Here is a 25,795-nt window from a genome sequence, read left to right on the forward strand (position 1 = left end):
TTAAGCCAATCAGCGTGTAACTATAAAAAAGAAAACCTTTGGGCGTGCGCAGAAAAGGCGGAGCTAAATTTATTGTATAAATATGCGTGCACACCTCCTCTGGGCCTCTTCCGCTCAAACAATATTCGCCGTAAGACACGTGCTCCTGCACCAGCTCAGCCCTCTCCGATTTAGACTGTTTCTACATTTCAACTTACAACCAACATGTCATACAAAGTTGGTAAGTATCGGGTAATAATTAATACTAATAATTTTGTTAATACTTGAAAATATCTTGCGTTGCAATTACGTTCCATTTTTTGTTGCATTTGTTGATTTCTGGTCGTGAGGCTACTAACGGGCACCTTATCAAGGTTATGTTGCAAATGCCTTCTAATGACCCCGGGGAGTGCGATGGGATGCTACAATATCTATCACGCTGCAACCAAGCTGTTTTTGTCTTTCAGCTGATATCAACCTTGCCGAGGATGGACGAAAGGCTATTGAAATAGCAGAAAATGAAATGCCTGGACTCATGACCATGAGGAAAGTTTATGGACCATCCAAACCGCTCAGTGGCGCTCGCATCGCTGGATGTCTTCACATGACGGTTCAAACAGCTGTACTCATTGAGACGCTCACAGAGCTTGGTGCCGAGGTATGCTTTACAACATTGCAAAATATTATTTATTTTAGTATCAGTTTTGCTCCAGTTGAAGTGATCCTAATAAGCAATACAGGTGAAACAATTACTGTTGACAAGATACTTTCTTTAATTTCAGGTTCAATGGTCCAGTTGTAACATTTTCTCCACAAATGATGCGGCAGCAGCTGCTATTGCCGCAACAGGCGTGCCAGTGTATGCGTGGAAGGGTGAGACTGATGAGGAGTATGTCTGGTGCATTGAACAGGTAAGCTGGACTTTTTGTAGGTGGCCGCTAATAGTCTTACACTAGCGTACTTCTCATTTTTATTTTAAAAAATGTTAACCTCACTGACATCTGGCAGTGCATTACTGGTTTTTCTATTGACCTCATTAAATTCATAGTCTTTAGACCTGGTCTAGTTGGATACACGGCAAGTAGCTAGCGCATCTTTTAATCCTACGAATTCATCTCTATTCATAATATTAACCATCACCTTATTGTCAGACTGGAATTTTTTGCAAAACATGAGCGGTGCTGCTGAAGTAAATCTTGCACACCTGTTTCCAGATGACCTGACGGCACCAGCACAGCTGTAATGTTTACGTAAACTTGGTTGCTGTCATATCACCTTCTTTTTTGACCCTTCTCTATTTGTCACTACAGACATCGCTTATAACTGTGTGACCTTTCCACATTCTTTGCTTGGCTGTCATAGTGAGCCGGCACATACCCTGGAGTATATGTTGACCACAAAGTAGTAAATTGTTTATCTTTTGGCCGGCCTGTGTTACAGTTTGTACATAGCTTACTGCGGGCAATAATGGTCTGAACTATGATTTGATCTCTCCTTATCCACACAGTGTTGAGTGTATCTTCTTTCAAGTTATTAATCTGACATAGTGATTATGTTGATGCAATGTTATAACAGTCCATCTGGTAAACTTATGGTATATTGAATGACCAGGATTCTTTATAAGCAGTCGCATAATTGTGACTTCTGCTACCACTCAGGTGTATAAAGTCTCAATGTGTGCCACACTTTAGATTCTTATTCCGTGTGATCCAGGGACAGTTTTTCATTATCCTCTAGTTTAATTATGATTTGAACATGTCTTGTTTCTACAACCTAGGTAAAGTCTTGTTCATTCATTTGTCTATTTGAATACAAAGTTATGAAATGTTCAGTTTGTGCTCATTTTACTTGTCCAATTGATCTATGATAAAACTTGAAAGCTTGCATAAAATCAATTTAATATGGTTTCATTTCCTTGTAATTTCAGAAAGTTAACACTTCATATTATCGCTGTCTGACCACTTTGAATCGCGAAAACCACATATCTATACAGTTAGTGCTAAAGCTGCCAGTGCTAAAGTGTGTCAGACTGAAGAATGTTTGGTTACTAGAGTATATACAAAATTTTGTACCAAAAAGCCTATTTCTATAAAAAAAATTACAGGTGAGACATTTTCAAAATAATTGCATGTTAATAATTCTGTGTTGATTATTGGGTTTTGCAGACTTTGGTCTTCAAGGATGATAAGCCACTAAACATGATCCTCGATGATGGTGGTGATCTGACCAACCTGATACATGATAAATATCCTCAATACCTCGAAGGCATCAAAGGTGCGCCGATAATTGATTGCTTTTCTCATGATGTAATTGCTTAGCTATTTTGTGTGTGCCATTTGTGTCACCTTTGCTTGTCATGGGCAATTAACAGCTTGTATATGGCCATTATTTATGTCTATTTCGCTAATGTAAGTTTTCTGGTATAAACTTTATTAGTAATTGTCAACTCGTGTCCTTTTTAGGCTTGTCTGAGGAGACAACTACAGGTGTGCATAATTTGTACAAGATGTTCAGGAATGGCATGCTCAAGGTGCCAGCCATCAACGTCAATGACTCCGTCACTAAAGTAAGTTGATTAGTTACTTCTATATTTTTGAGTTTTTTAAATGACGTGATGAACTCAAATTGCGTGTATCTAAAATTGAATTCAATTTTATTTTTATTTTATACCGATATTGTTCTTATAGAATGTGGCATATTGAAAGAAATGTCATTAAAAAAGCACTTGCTATTTTATTTGTCTAAAGACTTCAATATAGAGATTATTTTAAGTCGGGGTTTTACTATAGTCGATTAATATTTTGTCAGTAATTTGTGGTTCTGTACTCGTCTATCCTGTTTCTCTCTCAGTTGTTTCATCGCTGCATTTCTTTCCTTCAGAGCAAGTTTGACAACCTTTACGGATGCAGAGAGTCGCTAGTTGATGGCATTAAGAGGGCCACAGATGTGATGTTGGCTGGCAAAGTTGCTGTTGTAGCCGGCTACGGAGACGTTGGCAAGGGCTGTGCCCAAGCTCTGAAGGCATATGGCGCGAGAGTGCTCATCACTGAAATAGACCCTATCTGTGCTCTGCAAGCCTCTATGGAGGGTGAGTCCTGCTCTCTTGTAGATTTTCCTACAGCTACGTGGATGGTTGCTAATTATGTGACTTTTCAAATCGTTTTAAAACTGCACATATGTTCATCTCATTTTTCAAAAGTTTGCAAAATATTGGTTTCCAATATTGGTAAGATTTCAAATTTCAGTAATGCATCAAGAAACAATACATAATGTAGTCCGTTGCCTTTACGAATCTCGATCAGGCTACCTAACTTGGTCTTATTATTAAAATTGTGTTTACTAGATCGCTCAGAAATAATACATTTTTGCTAAATCGGTTGCTTATGTTTGTTCATCGCTAAAAAAGATATTGAGGTAATGCGAGTTGTGCAGAGATATTCCCTTCTTACAGGATATGAAGTCACAACTATGGAAGAGGCAGTAAAATCCGCTCGAATTTTTGTGACATCAACAGGTTGTACTTCCATCCTGCGTGCTGAGCATTTCAGTGAGATGCTTGAGGACTCCATTGTTTGTAATATTGGTCATTTTGACTGCGAAATTGATATAGAGTGGCTGAACAACAACTGCGCAAGCAAGGACCTCGTCCAGCCTCAGGTACATCTGTTCAATTATTTGTTGTTCTTGAATAGAGAATACAGTTCGGGCTTGATAGTGATTGAATGGAAAGACTGCATTATTGCTGGCTGGTTCACTCTGTTTAGTTCGTTCGCTGAGTAATGCTGCCGTAGGTGCGGTTAACACTTGAGTTTTCTATCTATATATTCACTTCTGATATGTTGGTGGTTGTATCCGAGTGAATTAGCACCAATGTTGCCTCGGAATGGTTCACCTTTCAAACTCTTCATATCTCCATCGGTCTCTTCACAGGTTCACAGATATACCATGAAGAGTGGAAGGCATATCATAGTGCTGGCTGAGGGTCGTCTCGTAAATCTTGGCTGTGCCCATGGCCACCCAAGCTTTGTCATGAGCAACTCATTCACCAACCAGGTGCTTGCCCAAATTGACCTCTGGACCAATCCTAAGCAGGAAGTGCAAGTCAAGGTCTTGTCGAAAAAGGTGCGTTCTAAAGACACTTGCAGATGCAAGTCAATGAATGCACTATGAATTAATTACAGACAATCTATTATATGTTTACATGCTATTAACTAATAACGCGGACTGGAATGGGAACAATGCGGTTGTTGGAAAAACTTTGTTCCGTTAATTGTCTAAAATTTCTTTTTATTTTTGAATTTTAGTTGGATGAGGAGGTCGCGCGGCTTCATTTGTCTCACATCGGAGCCAAGCTGACGCAGTTGACTGACAAGCAGTCTAGCTACCTCGGTCTTCCTCAGGAGGGCCCCTACAAACCCGAGATCTACAGATACTAGAGTGTTTTCATGGGACTCTCCCCATTTCTATGCTGCTTAAATGAAATATTTTTTTCATCACAATTTTTATTAAACTTTTGCAAAGCGAAAATATGCCATTCCACATAGGCACAACCGAAGGTCTGTTATTTTACATAGCTATCTATTAAATTTCTTCATTGGCTATAATTTTTCTCGTGTCCATTTATAATTTTTGTTACAAATTTGTTTGGCTGCCAAATATAGGAGTGCGTGTGGTGAACTTTGGTCAACTATTAGTGACACTGTAGACCAGTATTTACACCCTGTGTCCTACTTTTAGCAAGGTCCCGGCAACTACTGCTTCTATAATTTCTCTGCATACACACTTTGTTTACAAAGATAATATACATTGGTTGTGGTTGCAGTCAAATCCCTATAGTTTGTTCAAGGAATGCCAATGTTAGTTTAACGTGCGCTGATGGGTCTCTGGCAAAGCCATGACTTGTAAGCAATTTTTCATGTGAACCATCTTGAGCTGTCATACCTGCATGAGTGAAGGGTAGTATTGTATGTGGATATGGGAATGACCTAAGGGATTTGGTGGAATTAATTCTAATGATAAAAATATTGGTGTGGTAAAACAATGTGTGCTGCATTAGTATCTGTAAATGATTTTCGAGTGTGTAAGCTGAATTTGTTTTTGAGTACTTTGGATTGGGGCTTTCTATATGGAAAATGTCCACAAAATAAGTGTTGTCTTAAAAATTGAGCAGATCGTGAGAAGACATCGATGTTACTTGGCATTTGATCAAACCATGCAACTGCTCACTAGATACATTTGAAATGTTGTTTTGAGCAGAATGTTGAAGTACATTTGCGCTAATGCCGGTGGTTATTTAATTTGTCATGACTACAAACTTTAATAGTTTTCTTATCTGCTTAACTAGATGCAACCGTTACGTTCTAAAATAGATTTAAGCCTGCATTGAATAATAACAATTAATGCAAAGAACAAATTAGTCCCCCACTACAGATAACGCCACTAGTCATGTGAAAGATCCATTGCAGATGGAGTGAGTCTGTCCTGCAAGCACAAACATTTGCTTTATGCTCTTGGTTGGACATGTCTAGGTCAGTGGCCTTTTTAGGAATTCAACATCAACCTTTTGGCAGGTCGGGTATTCTATTGTTTAGGCCATAGCTGTGATCTAGTTAGGAGTCTCCTTAAGGCTTTGAGCATTATGTTGCAGCTGGTATTATTCGTTAAACTATAGTTCAACCAAATAAAAAAATGATAGATATTTTCACCGTATCTTAAAACACCACTAGTGGAAATTTTAGGAAATAAAAAATAGTACAAACGTTACACTCGTACGCAAAGCACTCGTTGTTTAAAAAAATAAATTAATTTAATCATTCAGTTCTAATCAATAGGGCGTGCTACAAGCATGATGTTCTCCAGAGAGGTCTCTTTCTTTACATAGATCACAAGATTGGTTTTATAACCGAGAGTTTTTAGATGATGTTCTCGACCAATGTCTATGATGCGTTTGCTCATCAGTCCAATATTCTCGCGTTCTTCTGATGTCCAAAAAGAGAACCTGAGAAAGAAAGCGTTGTTATTATTTCTTGACCTACAGAAGGGATATCTGACGAACATCATAACCCACTTTGTAATCGCTTGCAATCACTATGCATGTCGGTAATTTGTGAGTTTAAAAAAAGACTAATATCTTGCAACTGTAAAACTTGCGCACAGGGCTTTTGAGTAAAGAGACAGAATTCGTGTACATGTACATATAACACATACACCAACTGATCTAAGATGCAGGGACTATATTGCTCAGCTACTATATTGCTATGCCAACCAAATGCAAGCTTATGCGATCATGTCGACGGTTAATACATGCAGTATGGATTAAGCTTAACTTCTTTCCAGTGACTCATTATCTGAAAAAATGTGACTCAAAGCAATTTAACCGAATTTGAAAGCCAATGACAATATTTGAATGTTTGGCCGCAGATATATTGCATACAAACAATGAAGTTTATTATGACAAAAACATTGCATTTGTCACAATATTAACCCTTGCGCATCTAAACATTTTTACCATTGCAATTTATAGAATAATTGGAAATGGAGCACCTGTTGAGGGTGTCAGAATCTGCATGCGCTGTGTGTTCTTCAGCATTTCTGTCAGGGAATGCACAGGTGGCCCAGCTGCTGAGTGTCTTGGTGATAATAAAGTCATCAGGTGTGAGTTGCTGCTCCAACCAGAACTCCTTCCCTGCATAGGCGGTCCATGTGCACTTATGGTGGCAGCATAGAGCTATCTGGATTCCTTTTACGCTAAAAATATATTTGCTGAAACACATCAGCTGAGTTAGAAAGACAGACAATTGTATCAAAGATCAGATAATGGAGCTGCGGCGATAACAAAACACCCTTAAATCCTGCTACTTGAACAAAACTTTGCAGAGACTCTATGCAGAAAATGACTGAATATTTAGGTATTCTAATTGTAATATATATAACACCTAATATTGTATATGATAATTGTAATAATAATAATATATATATATATCGATAATATATAGATAATAATTGTATATATAGCACCTAATATTTATGTGTAAACTAAAACTGTAGACAAGGTTAAGACAAGTCGAACACAGTCATAGCTCTACAAATGAACTTAATTTGTTGTGGGAGCCGCTTCTGTTGAAGCTGTCATGTGTTGAATCAATTATTCCTGCAGCAATACGTTGTAATTCATTTAATTAGCTTCAATGAAGAATAAGCTAGAACAGAATAGGTGGTGAAATAACTTCTTGAACAGGTGAGGACAGAGTCACAGGCAGGTTTGATGTAAGTCATGTTGAGCAATAGATGAAGAAAGAAGATGCGGTGGGCTTGCCATAGGTATGAAACGTGCAAGGCTGGATCACACTATATCGACATATCGCGATGCTGATGCCACAACACTTCAGTGATTGTCGATGATAACCATGTTCACACTATCACAAACCCATCCGCGTTTGCATCAGCAAATACTCCGTGACGTAATGTTCTCATTTTTCTTTTTAAATTTTCATGAAGAAACCTCTTTGTTTTTGCACTCTTGAATCAAATACTAGTCCCGCAGCAACTATCATAAACGAAAATAAATAAAATACGCACTCAGCGAATTACCATCGGTTAAATGGTTCACATTAGAAAGGCAGTCATCGATGCTGAGCAGATACGTCGGGAAAGTTTGCAGCTGTCAAATTTTCCCGACGTATCTGCATTGCTTTGTTGATGCCATCGGTTTATGGCTCACATATCGACTATGAACGCCAAAAGGAAAATGCTTTCATACGGCGATATGGTGTGAACCAGCCTTTAGCCTGTGAGAGGTTTTAGTGGAGGTAGGGGGTAGTCATCATCCAGAAGTAAAAATAAATAATTATGGAGCAGCAGTACCCTAGACAGAGAGACTACCAGAATAAGGAAAGCAAGAGAACAGAATCATGTACTACCAAGCAAACAAGGACTGTCGACCAATAGATGTTGGACAATGTTGAATTGGCTTGAAAATAGAAGATGATAGCCACCAAGACGACAAAGAACGACCAACTCAATATAAATAGCCTTCTCAGTCATGAACCATATTCATTCTTGCTGTTTAGTTGCTATGAGTCTAATACTGCGAGGTGATTATATTATTTTCCGAAGTAGAGTTATTCGAATTAAGAGTATTTTTGTCCCTGATCGTTAAATATTACACTTTATAACAAACCGTTTTAGCTGAAAAAATATGGGAATCACACAAAAGGTGGAGCAACCCCGGTCACCAAGGCAACTACTTACTGTGTGTAAATATGGGGCCCCAAGCCTATTAAGGTAGTCTATGACAATCTGTGAACAACAGCAAGTTAAAGGCTCTATGGTAATGACGAAAGCGATAAAAAACTGTCTCTATCTTCTGCCAACTATCGCTGCTCAAGTTAACAAACCTATTAGTACAGGTCTATTAGTACACCTTCATCTCACATACGTTTACAATAGTCAGACCTCAACACAAAAAGTTACAATGGTCTTACCTCAACACACAAAGTTACAATAGTCTTACTTCAACACACAAAGTTAATCCCTTCCAACATATCATATAAAAAAAAATTGCACGCTGCAGCAAATATTCTTAGACGAATAAAATGTATTTTATTAATTGTTCCACAGCTGGAAACTTCATTATAAACACTTTAGAAAATTATATGTAGTATTAAAATAAATGCATTATGATAGCTATGTTATAAACTAAAATATACATAATAATATAGTAATAAACTCTGAATAATCAATAATTGGGAGGCTTTTGTCATGGCTTTACCAAGTGATATGATGACAGAAGTGTAAGTTCAGAGGAAGTGCAATAGAATAAGTGGTGGAACATACCCTAACTGAGACTAGGTGGAGTATAAACGACCGTAAAACCTCTATTTAAATGCCATGGCGCTATATTTTTCAAGCCTTCCTCTGTAGAGGTGGTCGAATCGAGGTGGCATTTAATTAAAGGTTTCATGGTGACCTACCTTATATATTTTAGTATTTTATACTACTTCATGTTTAAATTTTGCTTTTAATCAGACAGTTTGATTTCACTAATGGAAGTGCAAAGCTGCAAGAAAGTTTGGATGTCAAAAAATGCTCGAGATTTTCAGTCAAATATTTGTCAAAATTTTATGTCGACAAACTTTTATGCTAAGGTGATTGAATGATTGAATGTTTGACTGTAGACTAGGTTATATGCCAGGGCTACATGTATGGTACCAGGGCTAATAATACACCTTCCTCTCATACGTATGTAAGGCACATCCGTGATATGGTACCAAGGCCATAGTACACCCTAAACTAACATGTATATAAGGTACATGGCATGATATACATGTAGTACCAGGCCAACAAATGCTCCTTGCTCTTAAGACTATCTAACTAATTAGGAGGAACCCTCAAATAAAAGACTACCTGAAATGATATGGAACTTACTGAGGCTGATTTAGCCTAGGTTTTTTACTCTCTGCTTTCTCAGTACTGGTTGCCCTCATCACCCTCTCCAAACATCGCAAGGTTAGGTCTACAAAAGATAATCTGTACTTATTAATAGTGAAAAGTAAACATCTCAAGCAGCATATAACTTTTACGAGGTTTACGAGTTGAAGCGCACTATCTGACAGTGAAGATGAATGTCCAGAACACCTGCACTGGCTGGCAGACACCTGCACTGGACACTGACCAACACAACTCACATAAGAATGAGTAAGAAATGGCAACTTAACATTCATTAGACACAGCCTATGACAATTGCCTTTTAGGCACGAAGCTTTCTCGTATCAAAGTGGTAAAAAGGGTTGGAATATGGCTAAGAAAAAAATTATAAAAAAGTTCATGCAAACTAAATTATAAAAATTCATGTTTGATAATGGAAAATGTTTTCCCCTGCTTAAAAACAGTCATTTAACTGATCGGGATGCCTCACGGCTCACAGGATACATTATATTATTAGAAAAATGCAGTTCTTAAAGCATGTTATCAGAGATAGACACAACATCTGTTCCCTTGGAAATAAAAACAATAAAACGGAATGGAAAAAAGACAGTTAAAGCTACCAGCAGAGAATCACATTTTTTCAAGCGTCATTATAAAAATCTCTGATTGCTATGATTACCACTAACCTGTGGCAGATCCACACAGGTGCTTGCTGTATGCGACAATGTCTCTATCAACACCTTTCAGAACATGATGCTCTTCTACAAAACACCGCTAACATTAGGTCATCACAGTGAGTGACACACAAGTTAGATGGCTACGAAGAGAAACTACCACTGGTAACATCGCCTGTCAGCTATTGGCAAATCAGAGATACAACACATGATATTCCAAGTCTGTTGGTATCAAGTGAATGGAGCTATAATTGATACAGCAAAGCAGTTTGGTACATCGGTTATACCAGCCTTATTTTAAATAATGTGCTCAGTTCAACATTATGAAACTAATTCTGATTGTATTGAAGGAAGATTTACAATATTACCTACTTCTGCTTGCGTTAACTTTAATTTTTGTAATGCATTATATGCTTGAGCCCTCAAGAAGCTGTAAAAGCCATAAAAAGTAATTCCACTGTTGTCTCTACAGATGCACCAATAGATCTATCGACATATGTTTTTTATGGATTCATCTATGGGTACATCTATGAACACATTTAAATATGTAGCTATGCATGAATCTATGAGCGCATCCATAGATGCATCCATAAATGCATCTATGAATGCATCTATGAAGCATTCAAACAAACCTAAAGTAATAAGAGAACAGAAACAGGGACAGTGTAATAAAATGACTTGATTATTGAACAAGCTATGAAGCCATCTGATGTTTGACAGTTGTCAATTTAGGGATAACAGTTTTAGAGATTGCAAGCAGGCATAAACACTTGCTTACGCGATCTCGAAACACCAGATATGCACTACTTCCCGAACAAAGCACAATGTTAACAAGCCAACAGAATAAAAGGTTACAGAGAGTAGAAACTAGTAACAATTAGAGCTTTACGATATGACCATTTAATTGTTTGGTGGAGATTTTTAAGGTAGACGATTTGAAAATCCCACTATTTGAAGAGTATCACCGATCTTATAAACAATATAATCATGTAATGGAGAATTATCTCACACCTGACGGATTTTCAGAGTGAGTGATACTGAAACTAAAACACATGGACCTTATAGTCTTATAATGCCATAGCGCCTTCTATGCATATAGCCATTCACGAAATAAATGTTTCTAGTTATCATGAATTGAAAACAGTTTCTTTCTAAGTTAAAATAGGTGTATACGAAAATGTAAATATTAACAAAAAACTTATCAGTTTTTTACATAATAATAGTAACGCGATATATCGCGAATAGTCTATTTGCGATATAAAAATCCAATCACCTGGTGATTTTTAAAAACCCTCAAGTAATAATTGAGACTAAACTCCTCATTCCCTACTGTATAATCTACACAGGGTTTAGCTAGCAAGTATAATGAACACATGCCTACCTAGCATGAGATCCTTTATATCTATCCTGAGTCTCTCAAAGCTGGGCCCTCCTTCAACATACTTGTGCTTGTTCTCAGACTACAGGGGAAAAAGACAGAGCCTACTATAAAACGTGCCAAAACAGAAATGAACTAACGCAAAATGACAGATTTCTACATCTCACTAGGTATATTTATGTGTTTAGACTTATGAGGTGTTTCAAGTTATGACGTGTTTCAACATATGACGCTGCCTGTGGTCACAAACTGCTTCGGTTCGTCACCCTGTAGTGTCCCTCCTCCAGCTCAACTTCCTTAAACCAAACACAGCTCAGGGTGTACAGAGGCATAATTCTAGCCCTCAGATTACCAATCTTAAATAGCCTTATAAGCCCTACCTTATTGCGGGTGGTACCCCTGTCTATTAGAAGAACAGAGGAGTTACGCTGGTTAGAGATAGTTCCAAGGAGGTATGAGGTAAGCCTTGCGCGTCCTGCACCAAACTCTATGAAGGTTGTTCCATCTGTCAACCAACCTGCCCTCTCCATGTTGCCAAGTAGAGATGCCTGCAAGAAAAAAAACATGATTTTTTTGACATCAAAAAAGCACAAGCCTTTATAACTCTCTCTAGATAATCAGAGGTTGAGATAAAACAAAATGAAAAATTAGAATCATTAAAAAAGGTTTACGAAGCAGAGGCAAACAGCAAATGGTAGACAGAGAAGCTGGTGACCACTATACATGCTAAAAGGTTACAATAAACCAGGATCAAATAACAGTGCATTGATCGATTGATTCATTAAGATCCATTGTTCTTTGTAAGAAAAATGGATATTAATGAAACAGTTTTTGTATGCTCCTGTTTGTGCATTGAGCCAAAGTCAAGCAGGAACATACAAGGTTCTCTGTAAAAAATGCTTATTGGTTAGCATTGAAAATAATAAAGCTAGTCAATGCAAATTTTTCAAGATAGCGTTCACGCAGAAAAGGTAGTAAACTCTTTCTAACTCTTGAATGTTCCTCGTCAAAACTAAATAACTGAATTATTTCAGTAAAATGGCAACGGACTGAAATCACTAGTCGAGAATCAAACAAATAAGATTATAATAATAATAATAAAGCCTATTGCACTCAATCTGCATCCTGCTAAAAATAGTCTACCATATCAGCGGCTACGATCATAATGTTATGCTTATAATGGAAAACTGTGAAAACCAGGATGAAAAAAAATGAAACTAAATATTGATATGCAACATAGGAAAATGAATGTACCTCTTGTTTCCTGTGCTTGAGACATTTCTGGTGCAGTTCATTGACTAATTCCTCTTTAAGTGCCTCATGCTCCTCTAACCTTTCCTCCAGCCTGATATATTCTACAACTCAATCGAAAGTTGTGCTCTACTACAAAAACTAACAGTTGGGAGAAGGTAACTCCAATGGAAATTAATGAGCTCTGAGTTCTAAGAGGTTTGTCAATCCAACCAACAATAGAAACTACGTGTATGTAATATTGGTAAAAATCCTCTTGGGTGTAGAAAATTTTTTTAAATTATCAAGTTTCTGGCTTATCTTGTAAAGCTCTTTCATCATTTATTCTGTTCATAGTTTTTACCTGAATACGGTGTTTTGCCTGTTTCTAAATGCTTTCACAACATGCGAGTTCTTACTAAAGATACACACAGTTGAGCATGAAATTCTATTCACTTGAGTTTATCTGCTGCAGGTGTGATTTTAAATAAGATTCGGTGCATCTGTAACCATAGCAACATATAGTGAAACTCTTGCACATTTTAACCATCCAACCTAATAGCTTTTTACAAGTGGTTTAATAAACTGTTCTTTCGTCTTTCATTGAAGAACTGCTGCCAGTTCTTTAATGACAAGGTCTAACAGCTCATCATTAATCAGCTCTGTCATTAATGATGCAAATCTGCAATGACAAACGTTAATCCAACATAACAGCTCCCGATTGTACTACACGCTAATGCTAATTTCTACAAAATTCCTGTGAATGATTCACATTTCAGATGGCTATGATTGTATGATTCTGAGAGGAACACAATATTCACTGCCATAGCCATTGATAAGCCCTAGTCTAGGGTTTCCAATTATGGAGGATCGAACCCCAAAGGTTGAGCTGTTGTTTGTTGGGCTGCAAGAATCAATCGGGAAGATGATGAATGTGTATTTGTCGTAGCAACAACTCCCCTAGGCGAATCCAGAATTTTATCTATTCCATATATCAAAAATAAATATCTTAACACCATCAATCCTGAAAATCATTTGTGCATTTCACTAACCCAAAAAGAGCCAAGTTTCAATCAGATAATAGCAGAAAAGGCTACAAAAATTCTAAGATCATAAAATGAGTAGTTTCGATATGTCGCGGCGATGTTTAAATGTGAGAACGTAAGAAGACTCTTCAATAATAACCCACAAACAACATACTGTTTTCATATATTCTGAATGTCCGTCTTTCATTACATTTCAAGGCTTTTTATTTCATTCCAAACAAGGAAGTGTTAGGTCACCCCTGCGAGTCGTAGGAGGTTTGGCGCGGAAAACGAAAAAGGAAACACAACCCCTTTATAATCATTGGCCATACATACTTTGGTACACTTGTCTTATCTTATCCACCAGCTGTTTTAAAAAGTCAACATCCACTTCTGATAGCGATACCTGTAATCATTGCAACGTAAAATTATCATATGTAGCCACTCCTCTACCTTACAAACTGTCCTTCAAAATCTCCACATTCACAATTGGGATTGACTAAAACTGAGAGCCTGGCAGTGTGTAATCTAGCACTACCTATGACCATGTTAATATTTCTGATGAAGGAAGTGCCTAAACTTTAGGTTGTGGACAATGAAAGAACTTCATCTAGTAAAAAAATTCAACAGAATCACAGTTTAGACATACAGAACTTACCATTTATCTGAGTGTAAAGGTTAACCGATAGCAAAAATATACCTACTTATAACAATATAGTTGTGATATGTTATATTTCGGCAGTGGTCTTGATCTTAGAAAGACAACAGTCACTCGCGATACAAGCTCTACAAAGCTGTGACATGAGACCAGTTTGTAGGAGAAACATACATGTATGAGTTTAGTTGTCAACGGCGACGATTAGCTGTTGCGTAACCGCGTGACCAGAAAAATGTCTGTTGGCCACCATCCTTTACATTTTCTGCCATTTCATCGCCACTCTAAGTCGTTTTGGTTACCAACATGGCAGATAATTAAAGCGCAAAGGCCAAAATAGATTCCACAAATACGGTAAAAGTCGGTGTCGTGTTTATATGCCCTGCCTAAGTTTTCGAGTGGTGGTTATAAATTTAGACCAATTGACCTGCACATACATCGAATGAGAATAACAAGAAATGCTAGATTCAGTCAAATTGGAACTTTAAAAAATCATCCAAATATATTAGTTAAGAAGCTATATATTTAACCCTTTGAATCCTAACAGCCGGTATTCCGGCATTGCGTAAGGCGCGTAAGAAACCCTAAAGACCGGAATATTGGAATCTACATCGCTCTGTTTACAAATGCTGTTTCTAAGGGACAGCGTAAACCAATCAAATTGATTCTTGTACAGGGCGTTGGACCTAAAATTTTACTTCCATAGTAACTGTTTATAAATACCTTCATCTACATGTACTTCCTTTGTTATAATCAAGATTTTACTGGGACGATATAGCGTAAAGCATTGCTACTACTCGTTTGTTGGTAGGTGATCATTGTGATGCAGCTGAATAATTATACGATACAAACTATAATTTTGCAGATCATTTTGAGTCCTAAAACAATGAAGCATGTGTGCTCCATAGATATGATCTGTAAGGATACTAAAAAGTATCTGTATACTGTAGAGATTTTTAGAAGTTTTTAAAATCCTATGAATTTTAATGGCTTTAGCCCGAAGAACTGCGAAACACTTTATTTCCAGTTGGTGGAATTTGCTGCGTGTTGCTGGACGTTTTCAGTAGTGTTTTACCACATATCATTAGATTACGGGCAGGCTTAGATATATTTAATAAAAGCTTGAAAACTTCCTATCATTGGACAAATTGCCCAGGGACACTGAAACAACTCGACAAGGACAGGCTCAAGTGTTTACTCAAAGTGTTAAACCCTATTATTGCATGTAATCGTTTTTGAAAAGATTATTACAGATTATCATAGATTATAATCGGTGGATCTGTCCTCGCTAGGTAAAGAAACTTATTCAAGATATTCTAGATCGCCAATAAAAAAAATCACAATGACATAGTTAACTGGCACACAACACTCTATTAGGATGCAATTTAAAAATTAAAACATCTCTTCTAATTTTATAATGGCCAAAGTCTATGTCTTTCTGCCCGAACCTTTTCAAACTATAGTCTAGTTTTTGCAATTCATTAAGGGTCTCATATTTTTGAACTACCTCTGATTACTAGTATGTATATCATCTCAGGTATAACATGATACTCTACCTATGATTACTAGTTTGTATATCATCTAAGGTATAACATGATACTCTACCTATGATTACTAGTTTGTATGTCATCTAGGGTATAACATGATACTCTACCTATGATTACTAGTATGTATATCATCTAAGGTATAACATGATACTCTACCTATGATTACTAGTATGTATATCATCTAAGGTATAACATGATACTCTACCTATGATTAATAGTATGTATATCATCTAAGGTATAACATGATACTCTACCTCTGATTACTAGTATGTATATCATTTAAGGTATAACATGATACTCTACCTATGATTACTAGTATGTATATCATCTAAGGTATAATATGATACTCTACCTATGATTACTAGTATGCATATCATCTAAGGTATAACATGAAACTTTACATATGATTACTAGTATGTATATCATCTAAGGTTTAACATGATACGCTACCTATGATTACTAGTATGTATATCATCTAAGGTATAACATGATAGTCTACCTATGATTACTAGTATGTATATCATCTAAGGTATAACATGATACTCTACCTATGATTAATAGTATGTATATCATCTAAGGTATAACATGATACTCTACCTATGATTACTAGTTTGTATATCATCTAAGGTATAGCATGATACTCTACCTATGATTACTAGTATGTATATCATCTAAGGTATAACATGATACTCTACCTATGATTACTAGTATGTATATAATCTAAGTTATAGCATGATACTCTACCCATGATTACTAGCTTTTATATGTTGTAAAGTTTTATACATACTTACACTAACTGGCTCCCCATCTTTGCTAGAACCACTATTGACTCCATCCTTATAGAAAGGCTACAGAAGAGATAGAAGGTGACTTAAATTGTATCGCAATGAGGAAGACAGCTCAGTAATTACATAAGATAATGTAAGACAATGTTGGGAGCAATACTTTGTCCTCTGACCAAACAAATATGATTCAACAGAATCATACTTTGCTGCGTCATTCCATAGAGTTCTTTCAGGACTAGAGATTTTGTGTTTCTACATTTCTATAGCCGTTGGACAGATATGAAACTATAATCCGATATGTTTGTCTATTCTGAGAATAGCATCTTTTATTTAAAGTTTCTCATAGTGGTAACAATTAGGTCAGTGGCCTTATCATATAATAAAATCTTTATTTTAGCCTTTTCTAAACTAAGTTTTGCTAAACTTTGATTGGTGTTGTGTTCCGAGTTGCAAATTTATAGGTGAGATCATTAAGGATTATTGACATTTAGAATTTTAGCCTGGTTTTATCAGCTATTAGGGAAGATTTCCGGAAATACTAAATGGAAACTTTAATTTGACTTTGAATTCCTAAAACACCATCTCTACACATTATATATTCATTTTTTAAATCAAAATGGGCAGCTGCTTATCCTTTTCAGAATTTCAGTTGAGAGTGTCAAATGTGAGACTGATAAAAACAACTCTAACATGAATCATTTGTATGTGATAGGCTGCCTGTAGCATAGCCTATAATCTACAAACAGTTTTAGGTGTCTATAGTTAACTGGTTAATATCTGTTCATAAATCTAACTTCGGCAACTTTTGATTTTTGCTTTCTCAATTGGCAGCTCTTCGCTCAATTCTTTTTTGCATTTCATCACAAAATCTTATGCTGTCTCATGCTAGTTTTTTATCTTGTTTCACTGATGTTCGACATGCGGTTCACACCCTCAATAGTGTGATAAGTAATCTCATGAAGCTACATTACGAGACATGAGATTTCCGTCTTATACTCATGTCTACTCAATACGTCAACTGAACAGGTGACTGGCACCAGTTATTCATCTGCACTACATCTGCACTCCATCAGCACAGCAATGGTTTTTTAATAGTATTTCCTTTTCCGATGATCTGTGTTAGTCCAAGATAAACTTTTTTGAATGCATTTCAGCTCGGCAATAATTAATTTTATAAGGAAACAGATAAATTAAGCAGCTTTTTCATTGACTACTTGCTACTGAAAATTAGATAAACACTGATGCCACAATTTTCACAGGTAATTCACATGAGGGATGTTACAGTTGGCACGAGAAAGAATGCTCTACTTTCAGTCCTTAGCACAAGACAAGGTCATTCTCCAGCGAAAGGTTTTCATCAAGTAAAAACCACATTAACAGTCCGTAAGTCACCTGATTAAAGACTTACTAAAGTAGACTTACTTAGCTATGTTCCTCTCAGATTTTTCAATAACCACATGTCTGTCGTAAGTGACTCTTGAGGGAATGAGGGGCAGAGGTTAACATACAGTCACAACATAGATTTAACAACATACAGTTAGCAACCTAAAGGTGATAACGTAGGTTTAAAAACAGAGTTACCGACATAGAGTTAACATAAACTTCAACATATAAATAAGTGAGCGACTCACTTGGATTATAAGCTAAGTTCCGGAAATAATTATTGCTAGATTGGCTTGTTGTTTCTTAAAAGACACACGAGTGAAGGTCATTCAGAAGAATTTTTAGGCTTTTGGCTATAATATGTCTTGACTGTAGCAGTGGAAAGATGAACTATCAAGCTAGTTTATGCCATCACTTTTTCAACAATGAACCAAATAAAAACTTATACATTGTATATCTTAATTATAGACCATTCTATAATACAAACCAGCTAATCTAAATCACATGAATGATTTATAGGGTAAGGGATGATAGAGTACGGGATGATAAGGTAAGGGATGATAGAGTGAGGAATGATAGGGAAGGAGATGATAGGGTAAGAGATGATAGGGTAAGGGATGATAAAGTAAGGGATGATAGGGTGATAGATGATAAGGTAAGGAATGATAGGGTAAGGGATGATAGGGTAAGGAATGATATGGTAAGGAATGATAGGGTAAGGAATGATAGGGTAAGGGATGATAGGGTGATGGATGATAGGGTAAGGGATGATAGGGTAAGGGATGTTAGGGTAAGAGATGATAGGGTAAGGAATGATAGGGTATGGGATGATAGGGTAAGGGATGATAGGGTGAGAATGATGGGTAAGGAATGATAAGGTAAGGGATGATAGGGTAAAGGGTGATAAGGTAAGGGATGATAGGGTGAGAATGATGGGTAAGGAATGATAAGGTAAGGGATGATAGGGTAAAGGGTGATAAGGTAAGGGATGATAGGGTAAAGGGTGATAGGGTAAAGGGTGATAGGGTAAAGGGTGATATAGTAAGGGTTGATTGGGTGATGGATGATAGGGTATGGGATGATAGGGTAAGAGATGATAGGGTAAGGGATATATTGCAGTTGTTCACTGCTTGCCGTCAGCTCTCATCACTACTATCCAGAACAAGTGACGAATCACCATATTGCTACTTTAGCTTAATTCATGCCTAAATCAACTGCACGCTGAGGGAGAGTAGCACAATGACAGTTACAAATGATAAAACTCTGACTTACCCTATTTGGAGACTTTTTGGAGTTGCATTTCTTGAGATGAGAGGAAAGTTTGTACTCGTACACTGAACTGTTAAGTATATATTATGTAGCAAGATACTTTCTGCTGATGGCTACAGTTGGAGTAACTAAGCTAGACACAATGAATTGGTATTAGCTATATATCAACTATATACATATATATACATATATATATATACAAATATATATACATATCTTATAAATATATTTCTCAAAGTATGTCCATGTAACATGTGTCATGTATCGTATATCTGTCGGTTTTCCGGCTATAGATCTTAAAATCTTGATTTACCGCATTCTGATGAATTTGAACTCACAACAATTTTCACATCAACGAGCATTTTATCCGGATGCTCTACCACTAAGCTAGAACACCGTAGTGATCAGATATGTTTTCATATAAAATATACAGCACACGCATGCTAATTATTTTAGCCTTAGGTTTTTCACCAAAGATTTTGAGATTTGTTTGCCTCGGAGCTTGAACATAAATTTGGTTCTCGACAAAACTGGAGCACGCGCATTGCAATTAGCAAAGCTCCGGAAATGATTGGAAACGGATAAGCATTTTACATTTCATAAATTCTTTACAAAAAGGGAGAAACCGTGTGGGACGACGCCTCCTCTACCGAAGAAATTTGCTAGGGAGATAACCCTTCCAGTCGAGTTAGTTTAAATTGTTTTGGAGGATGAGTCTCCTTTAAAGATGTAAAGTAAACAGGCCATTGCGATTTACATTTTCTTTTTCATACGATTTTTGATGTAACTATCTGTTGCATTTTTTTCTGTTTCATTATCTATTTTTGCAATTTTTTGTATTGTATTTTAACCTTTAATGCCTTGATGTTTTAAAAGCCAAACGTAAAAAATGTTTACTTTTGCTTTCTTTTTCCATCATCATAAATATAAAACATTTTATTAAAATTAGACACGATCTATATATACCCGTTTCTATTTATAGTATGCAGTATACAGTACAGCTTATGGTGTAAAATGTTATAAAATACTTTACTGAAGCATATCTCCAAATTTACTCAAGTTTTTCTCATCTTGGAACGGATTAAAATCTACATAATTTTATTTTAACGGGAAAAATTGTTTCGGATCTTGAAAAACTCGGTTAGCAACACTAGAACAGTTCCGCTAGAATAGGTTCCACTATACGTTATTAAAAGCTATACCCTGCTGAAAGTTATGAACTTTTAAATTTACAGTGGTTTGAAAACCTTTTCCTCATGATATGAAGTTTGAAAGTTACAGTTGTTTGAAAAAGTTTGAAAACCTTTACAGTTGTTTTTATTTTCTCTCTTAATATATTTCAATTACACAAAACATTTTCTCATGATACGTAGTTTGAATGTTAGAGTGACAAATGTTGTTACATGTTAAATACAAATCAATTTTCTGTCCAAAAACCATTTTATTATCCGGGTAACGCCGGGTAGCACAGCTAGTATGTATATGTAGGCAACAGCTTCACCAAAATCATCTGGCAAACCACACAAGAGCAAGGCAAAAATGGAAATGTGCATGCAAGAAACCACAACTCAGAAGCAGGTCAGGACAAAAAAGGACGTAGAAGGCCAGGTGCGTTGTGTAAACACATGCACTTGACAATTGTGATAATGAACTAAATTTTACCAACTTTTGTGTTCATAGCATAGGAAAAGATTTGTAGTGAAGGTCTTTGAGTGGTTATATTTTACATCTTTTTTTATTTCACCTATTATTCAAGACCACAGCTTTACTTTTTTATTAATGAAATATACATATAGCTTGCAAGAATAGTAAGATTGACGAATTTGTTAAGTTGAAGCGAGTTTGACGAAGACTTACTGATTAGGATCCAGAGGGCAGACAACTCTTTTCATCCCTTTGAGCTCAGACTGTATACAAAATACATGCATGTATCAAACTGTTGCAACTCATCTTTTGCCAGCATTGACAGTTTTTGATAATGCTTGACAAACATATTTTGAAACCGTGTCTGAATCACATGCTGTTTCATTTGGTAGACTGTGATTACATGCATTGGCACATTGATTCCGACGGGATTCCAAAACACAACCAACATCGAAATAGAGCCATATGACAAGCTCAAGATTAATATTCATACAGATCCAAAAAATTTTATGTAAGCAAAATATAAAACCAAAAAATAACAAGTGAGAATTGCTGCAGCTAGTCATTAATTTATGATTATCGAACCTACTGTGTTAAGGACACTACTGTATTGAGGTCACTACTGTATTGAGTTCATTAATATATTAAGGTTACTACTGTATCAAGGTCACTACTGTATTCAGACCACTACTATATTAAGGTTACTACTGTATAAAGGCCATTACTGTATTTAGGTTACTACTGTAGTGAGATCACTACTGTATTAAGGTTAGTACTGCATCAAGGTTACTACTGTATTGAAGTCACTAATGTATTGAGTTGATGCTGTATTAAGATTACTACTGTATTAAGGTTACTACTGTATTGAGGTCTTTACTGTATTTAGGTTTTTACTGTAGTGAGATCCCTACTGTATTAAGGTTAGTACTGCATCAAGGTTACTACTGTATTGAAGTCACTAATGTATTGAGTTGATGATGTATTAAGGTTACTACTGTATTAAGGTTGCTATTGTAATGAGGCCACTACCATACTATATTATAGATACTGTATTAAGGAATAGGTAGAAAACAGACTTAATACATTAAGTCTGTTTTCTACCTATTCCTTAATACAGTATCTATAATATGTTAGACTATTGCTAAGATTTTAAAGCAAAAATTATACCGAATTTAGACGAAAAAGAAATCTATATTAATAAATCCCACCATGTAATTGTGTCTGTCTGTTAGTCTACGTAAATGCTAAGTGTTTCCAATATCATTTGGTAAAACTCTTCCAAACGTCACACACATATACTGTGTACCTTCTGGCGAGTCAGTAAAAAATATTAGGTCTTAAAACTCTATCTGGCTCCTGAGAACCAGCCTCTAAAACACCCACCTGTGGGCTGTCTGATTGATAATATAAAAGGTCCCTTACTGCTAATACTGAATGAATGTACTATACACATGATATAATAAAAGGTCCCTTCCTACTAGTACTGAATGAACATACTATACGCATGATATAATAAATTTGGATGAAAACATAAAGTGCAACAACATCTCATCAGGTCTTAATTAGTAGCTTTAAGTTTTCAGTTGTAAATACATTAAAAACATGAATAAATAATAACATAAATAACATGCATAAAAAACATAAATAACTGCTAAATAAACGGCTAAAATCTCTTCCTGATAATTGGCTACAAAAAACGTGAAAAATAACTGCATAATGTTTATTGATACCACTACGCCTCCATGTCACTACGTCTCTATGTCACTACACCTCTATGTCAATACATCTCCATGTCACTACGCCTCAATATCAATACACCTCTATGTCAATACGCCTCTACGTCAATACGCCTCAATGTCAATACGCCTCAATGTCAATACGCCTCAACGTCAATATACCTCTATGTCAACACGCCTCTACGTCAATACGCCTCTACGTCAATACGCCTCTACGTCAGTACGCCTCTACGTCAATACGCCTCTACGTCAATACGCCTCTACGTCAATACGCCTCTACGTCAATACGCCTCTACGTCAATACGCCTCTACGTCAATACGCCTCTACGCCAATACGCCTCTACGCCAATACGCCTCTACGCCAATACGCCTCTACGTCAATATGCCTCTACGTCAATACGCCTCTACGTCAATACGCCTCTACGTCAATACGCCTCTACGTCAATACGCCTCTACGTCAATACGCCTCTACGCCTTTACGTCAATACGCCTCTACGTCAATACGCCTCTACGTCAATACGCCTCTACGTCAATACGCCTCTACGTCAATACGCCTCTACGTCAATACGCCTCTACGTCAATACGCCTCTACGTCAATACGCTTCTACGTCAATACGCCTCTACGTCAATACGCCTCTACGTCAATACGCCTCTACGTCAATACGCCTCTACGTCAATACGCCTCTACGTCAATACGCCTCTACGTCAATACGCCTCTACGTCAGTACGCCTCTATGCCAATACACCTCTATGTCAATACACCTCTATGTCAATACGCCTCTACGTCAATACACCTCTATGTCAATACACCTCTACGTCAATACGCCTCTACGTCAATACACCTCTATGTCAATACACCTCTATGTCAATACGCCTCTATATCAATACGCCTCTATGTCAATAGGAAAAGTTGAAAAAAACTGCAAAAACAGCAAAATATTTAGTAAACAGTATAAAATCACCGAACAGTTGTTAGTAGACAGGTGTTAGTTTTTACACTAGTACAAAAAAAATTGATTAAGTACAAGATTATTTGGGCAGCTATGATAACATTTCATGAGTTGTTACAGATTATTTATTGCATCATTTTAACTGATCAGATTTACTTATTCCAGTGGCATTCAAAAAATGACTCCACAGTCTTCTTTACTCCGCTGTATATTACCCCTCATTTTGAGATAAAACCTACGCTGCACTTGTCCATATATTTTTGTAAAAAATATTTCACCAAATCCTAAAACGTCAACAGGCAAGGTAAACTTTATCATGACAGCAAAACTAACCTGTCCCGAATTGTCTGTTGGAAGGTGCTGTACACAGAACTTTTCTCCTGCAGGTGGCGGAAACTTACAGTGTCTTCTTTTGTGTGGAAGATAAAAATTGCAACAGCCAGGGCCTGGTGAAATAATGCATCCTTTTGGCTCTGTTTTGTCACACATCTGTGCATTTATGGTAGACTACGTGAGAAGAACACCAATAACTGCAAAAACAAATAAAGAGCTGGATACTACTCCAACAAAATAGTTAAAAGTGAATAGAGTACTTCAAGCTTGCGGTGCCAATTAATGTTTAGACAATAGGTAAAAAGCTGCGAGAGATTGAAATGGACCAGCTGTATAATACAGTCAAACCTTGAGTTGTGATCTCTTCTACTTACAAATATTTGAGGACACAATGTAAAAGTTGAGCAAATATTTGTTGCGTTATACAAAGTAATAGACAATATATATGTCCAAAGTTTTTTGAAGCATTACAGAGCAGTGATATACAGTAAAAAAGATGCTATAAATTAAAAACAAAATATAAAATTATAAAACATATCTAATTATAAAACAGAGAATGTTACACTACATGTTTGTAATTCGTAAAGTGTAATATTTATGACCGCCACCAGAGAAAAATGTTGAAAAATAAAGCGCCCCCCTCCCCCCGTATATAACGCCACCTCCATTTGACTGCCACTTTGACAATGTTTGATTTTTACGAACCCATAATATCAAGTAATCAGTAGAAAAGTGTTCACAAAATCATATTAATAATTAATCGTTTACATTAATAACAATCACTTTTCTTGTAGTCCAACTCCAATGCTTTCCGATGTTTTTCGTTAAAACTTTGAAAGCAACACCATAAAAATAAATAATAACTGTCTCAGGCTAATAGTAGTTCCTTGTTTAATTCGTTTTTAATATTTCTAAGTACAGTCAAACATGGATAACTCGCCCACGGATAGCTCGAACACATGGTTAATTCGAACGGTTTCTTTGGTCCGTTCCCACGTAATGATAAACTGCTATAGGTAACTCGACCTAACTTGTCAATCTAAAAAAACGTCCAGGCAATAGCATCACCTCAAACAACAAACCAATCTCAAGTGATAGAAAAATTTCTATACTTTTTGACAAAAACGCTTTAAACTTTACATTAGAAGCATTTAAATTGAAACAAGCCATTTGTGCTTTTGATTTATATTATAGTTTGTATATGTACGTGTATCTACTAATAAATAAGTAAATACATGGACTGGTGACAGTGCTCTGATAACTTGAACGCTCTGATAATTCGAACACTTTCGCTCGGTCCTGTGAAGTTCGAGTTATCCATGTTTGACTATATGTACAGTCAAACATGTACATGTCATATATATATATATATACATACCATAAACCAAGATAAACCACCTCTTCTCAAGATAAACCACCTCTTCTCAAGATAAACCACCTCTTCTACATGGATGACATCAAGCTGTACGCTAACAAAGAAAGGGACATTGATTCGCTAATACACCTCACTCAGGTATACAGCAAGGACATCGGAATGACCTTCGGTATTGAGAAATGTGGAAGGCTAATTCTTAAGAAAGGCCATTCCATGTTCACAGATGGCCTAAGAATGCCAAATGGTACCATCAAAGATATAGAAGAAGGGTACAAGTACTTGGGGATTATGCAAAGCAACATCAACCACGAAGCCGAGGTACGTCACAAAGCCATTACAGAATACAAGAAACGCCTTCGGCAGGTCTTACGGAGCCAGCGCAATGCCAAGAACCAAGTCATGGCAA

General features: G+C 36.5%; 2 protein-coding genes across 5 annotated transcripts; one reads left to right on the plus strand and one right to left on the minus strand.

Moving 5' to 3' along the window:
- The first annotated feature begins 102 nt into the window (after positions 1–102).
- Positions 103–4,656, plus strand: LOC137387840 (adenosylhomocysteinase B-like). The gene is made up of 9 exons (XM_068074354.1): positions 103–220; positions 447–637; positions 762–890; positions 2,145–2,253; positions 2,442–2,545; positions 2,860–3,067; positions 3,431–3,636; positions 3,910–4,101; positions 4,284–4,656. The coding sequence occupies exons 1-9, from the start codon at positions 205–207 to the stop codon at positions 4,413–4,415; spliced, it is 1,287 nt and encodes a 428-aa protein (XP_067930455.1). The 5' UTR covers positions 103–204; the 3' UTR covers positions 4,416–4,656.
- Positions 4,657–5,765: 1,109 nt separating this feature from the next.
- Positions 5,766–25,484, minus strand: LOC137387360 (tRNA:m(4)X modification enzyme TRM13 homolog). 4 transcript variants are annotated; one of them, XM_068073760.1, is made up of 13 exons: positions 25,393–25,484; positions 24,015–24,211; positions 21,209–21,258; positions 19,355–19,421; positions 16,706–16,762; positions 14,049–14,118; positions 12,712–12,812; positions 11,838–12,005; positions 11,461–11,539; positions 10,092–10,166; positions 9,406–9,493; positions 6,523–6,741; positions 5,766–5,977 (listed from the first exon to the last, which is right to left on the minus strand). In XM_068073760.1, the coding sequence occupies exons 2-13, from the start codon at positions 24,168–24,170 to the stop codon at positions 5,800–5,802; spliced, it is 1,308 nt and encodes a 435-aa protein (XP_067929861.1). In that variant the 5' UTR covers positions 24,171–24,211; positions 25,393–25,484; the 3' UTR covers positions 5,766–5,799. The 4 variants fall into 4 exon arrangements, with proteins under 4 accessions (XP_067929861.1, XP_067929862.1, XP_067929860.1 ...); XM_068073761.1 differs by having other exon boundaries at positions 6,523–6,726; positions 12,712–12,818; XM_068073759.1 differs by having other exon boundaries at positions 12,712–12,818.
- Between the last annotated feature and the right edge of the window lie 311 nt (positions 25,485–25,795).

This window comes from Watersipora subatra, chromosome 2, assembly GCF_963576615.1.
Source record: "Watersipora subatra chromosome 2, tzWatSuba1.1, whole genome shotgun sequence".
Taxonomy (NCBI): Eukaryota; Metazoa; Bryozoa; class Gymnolaemata; order Cheilostomatida; family Watersiporidae; genus Watersipora; species Watersipora subatra.

Excerpts from the sequence above, each read along its gene's own strand:
- LOC137387360 (XM_068073759.1), bottom strand. The coding sequence starts at position 24,170 with ATGTGTGACAAAACAGAGCCAAAAGGATGCATTATTTCACCAGGCCCT. Across the intron at positions 11,540-11,837 it reads GGGGTACCACCCGCAATAAG|TCTGAGAACAAGCACAAGTA; the intron begins GTAGGGCTTATA and ends TTTCCCCTGTAG. Across the intron at positions 9,494-10,091 it reads CCTGTGTGGATCTGCCACAG|ACCTAACCTTGCGATGTTTG; the intron begins GTTAGTGGTAAT and ends TATCTTTTGTAG.
- LOC137387840 (XM_068074354.1), top strand. Across the intron at positions 2,254-2,441 it reads ATACCTCGAAGGCATCAAAG|GCTTGTCTGAGGAGACAACT; the intron begins GTGCGCCGATAA and ends TGTCCTTTTTAG. Across the intron at positions 3,637-3,909 it reads AGGACCTCGTCCAGCCTCAG|GTTCACAGATATACCATGAA; the intron begins GTACATCTGTTC and ends GTCTCTTCACAG.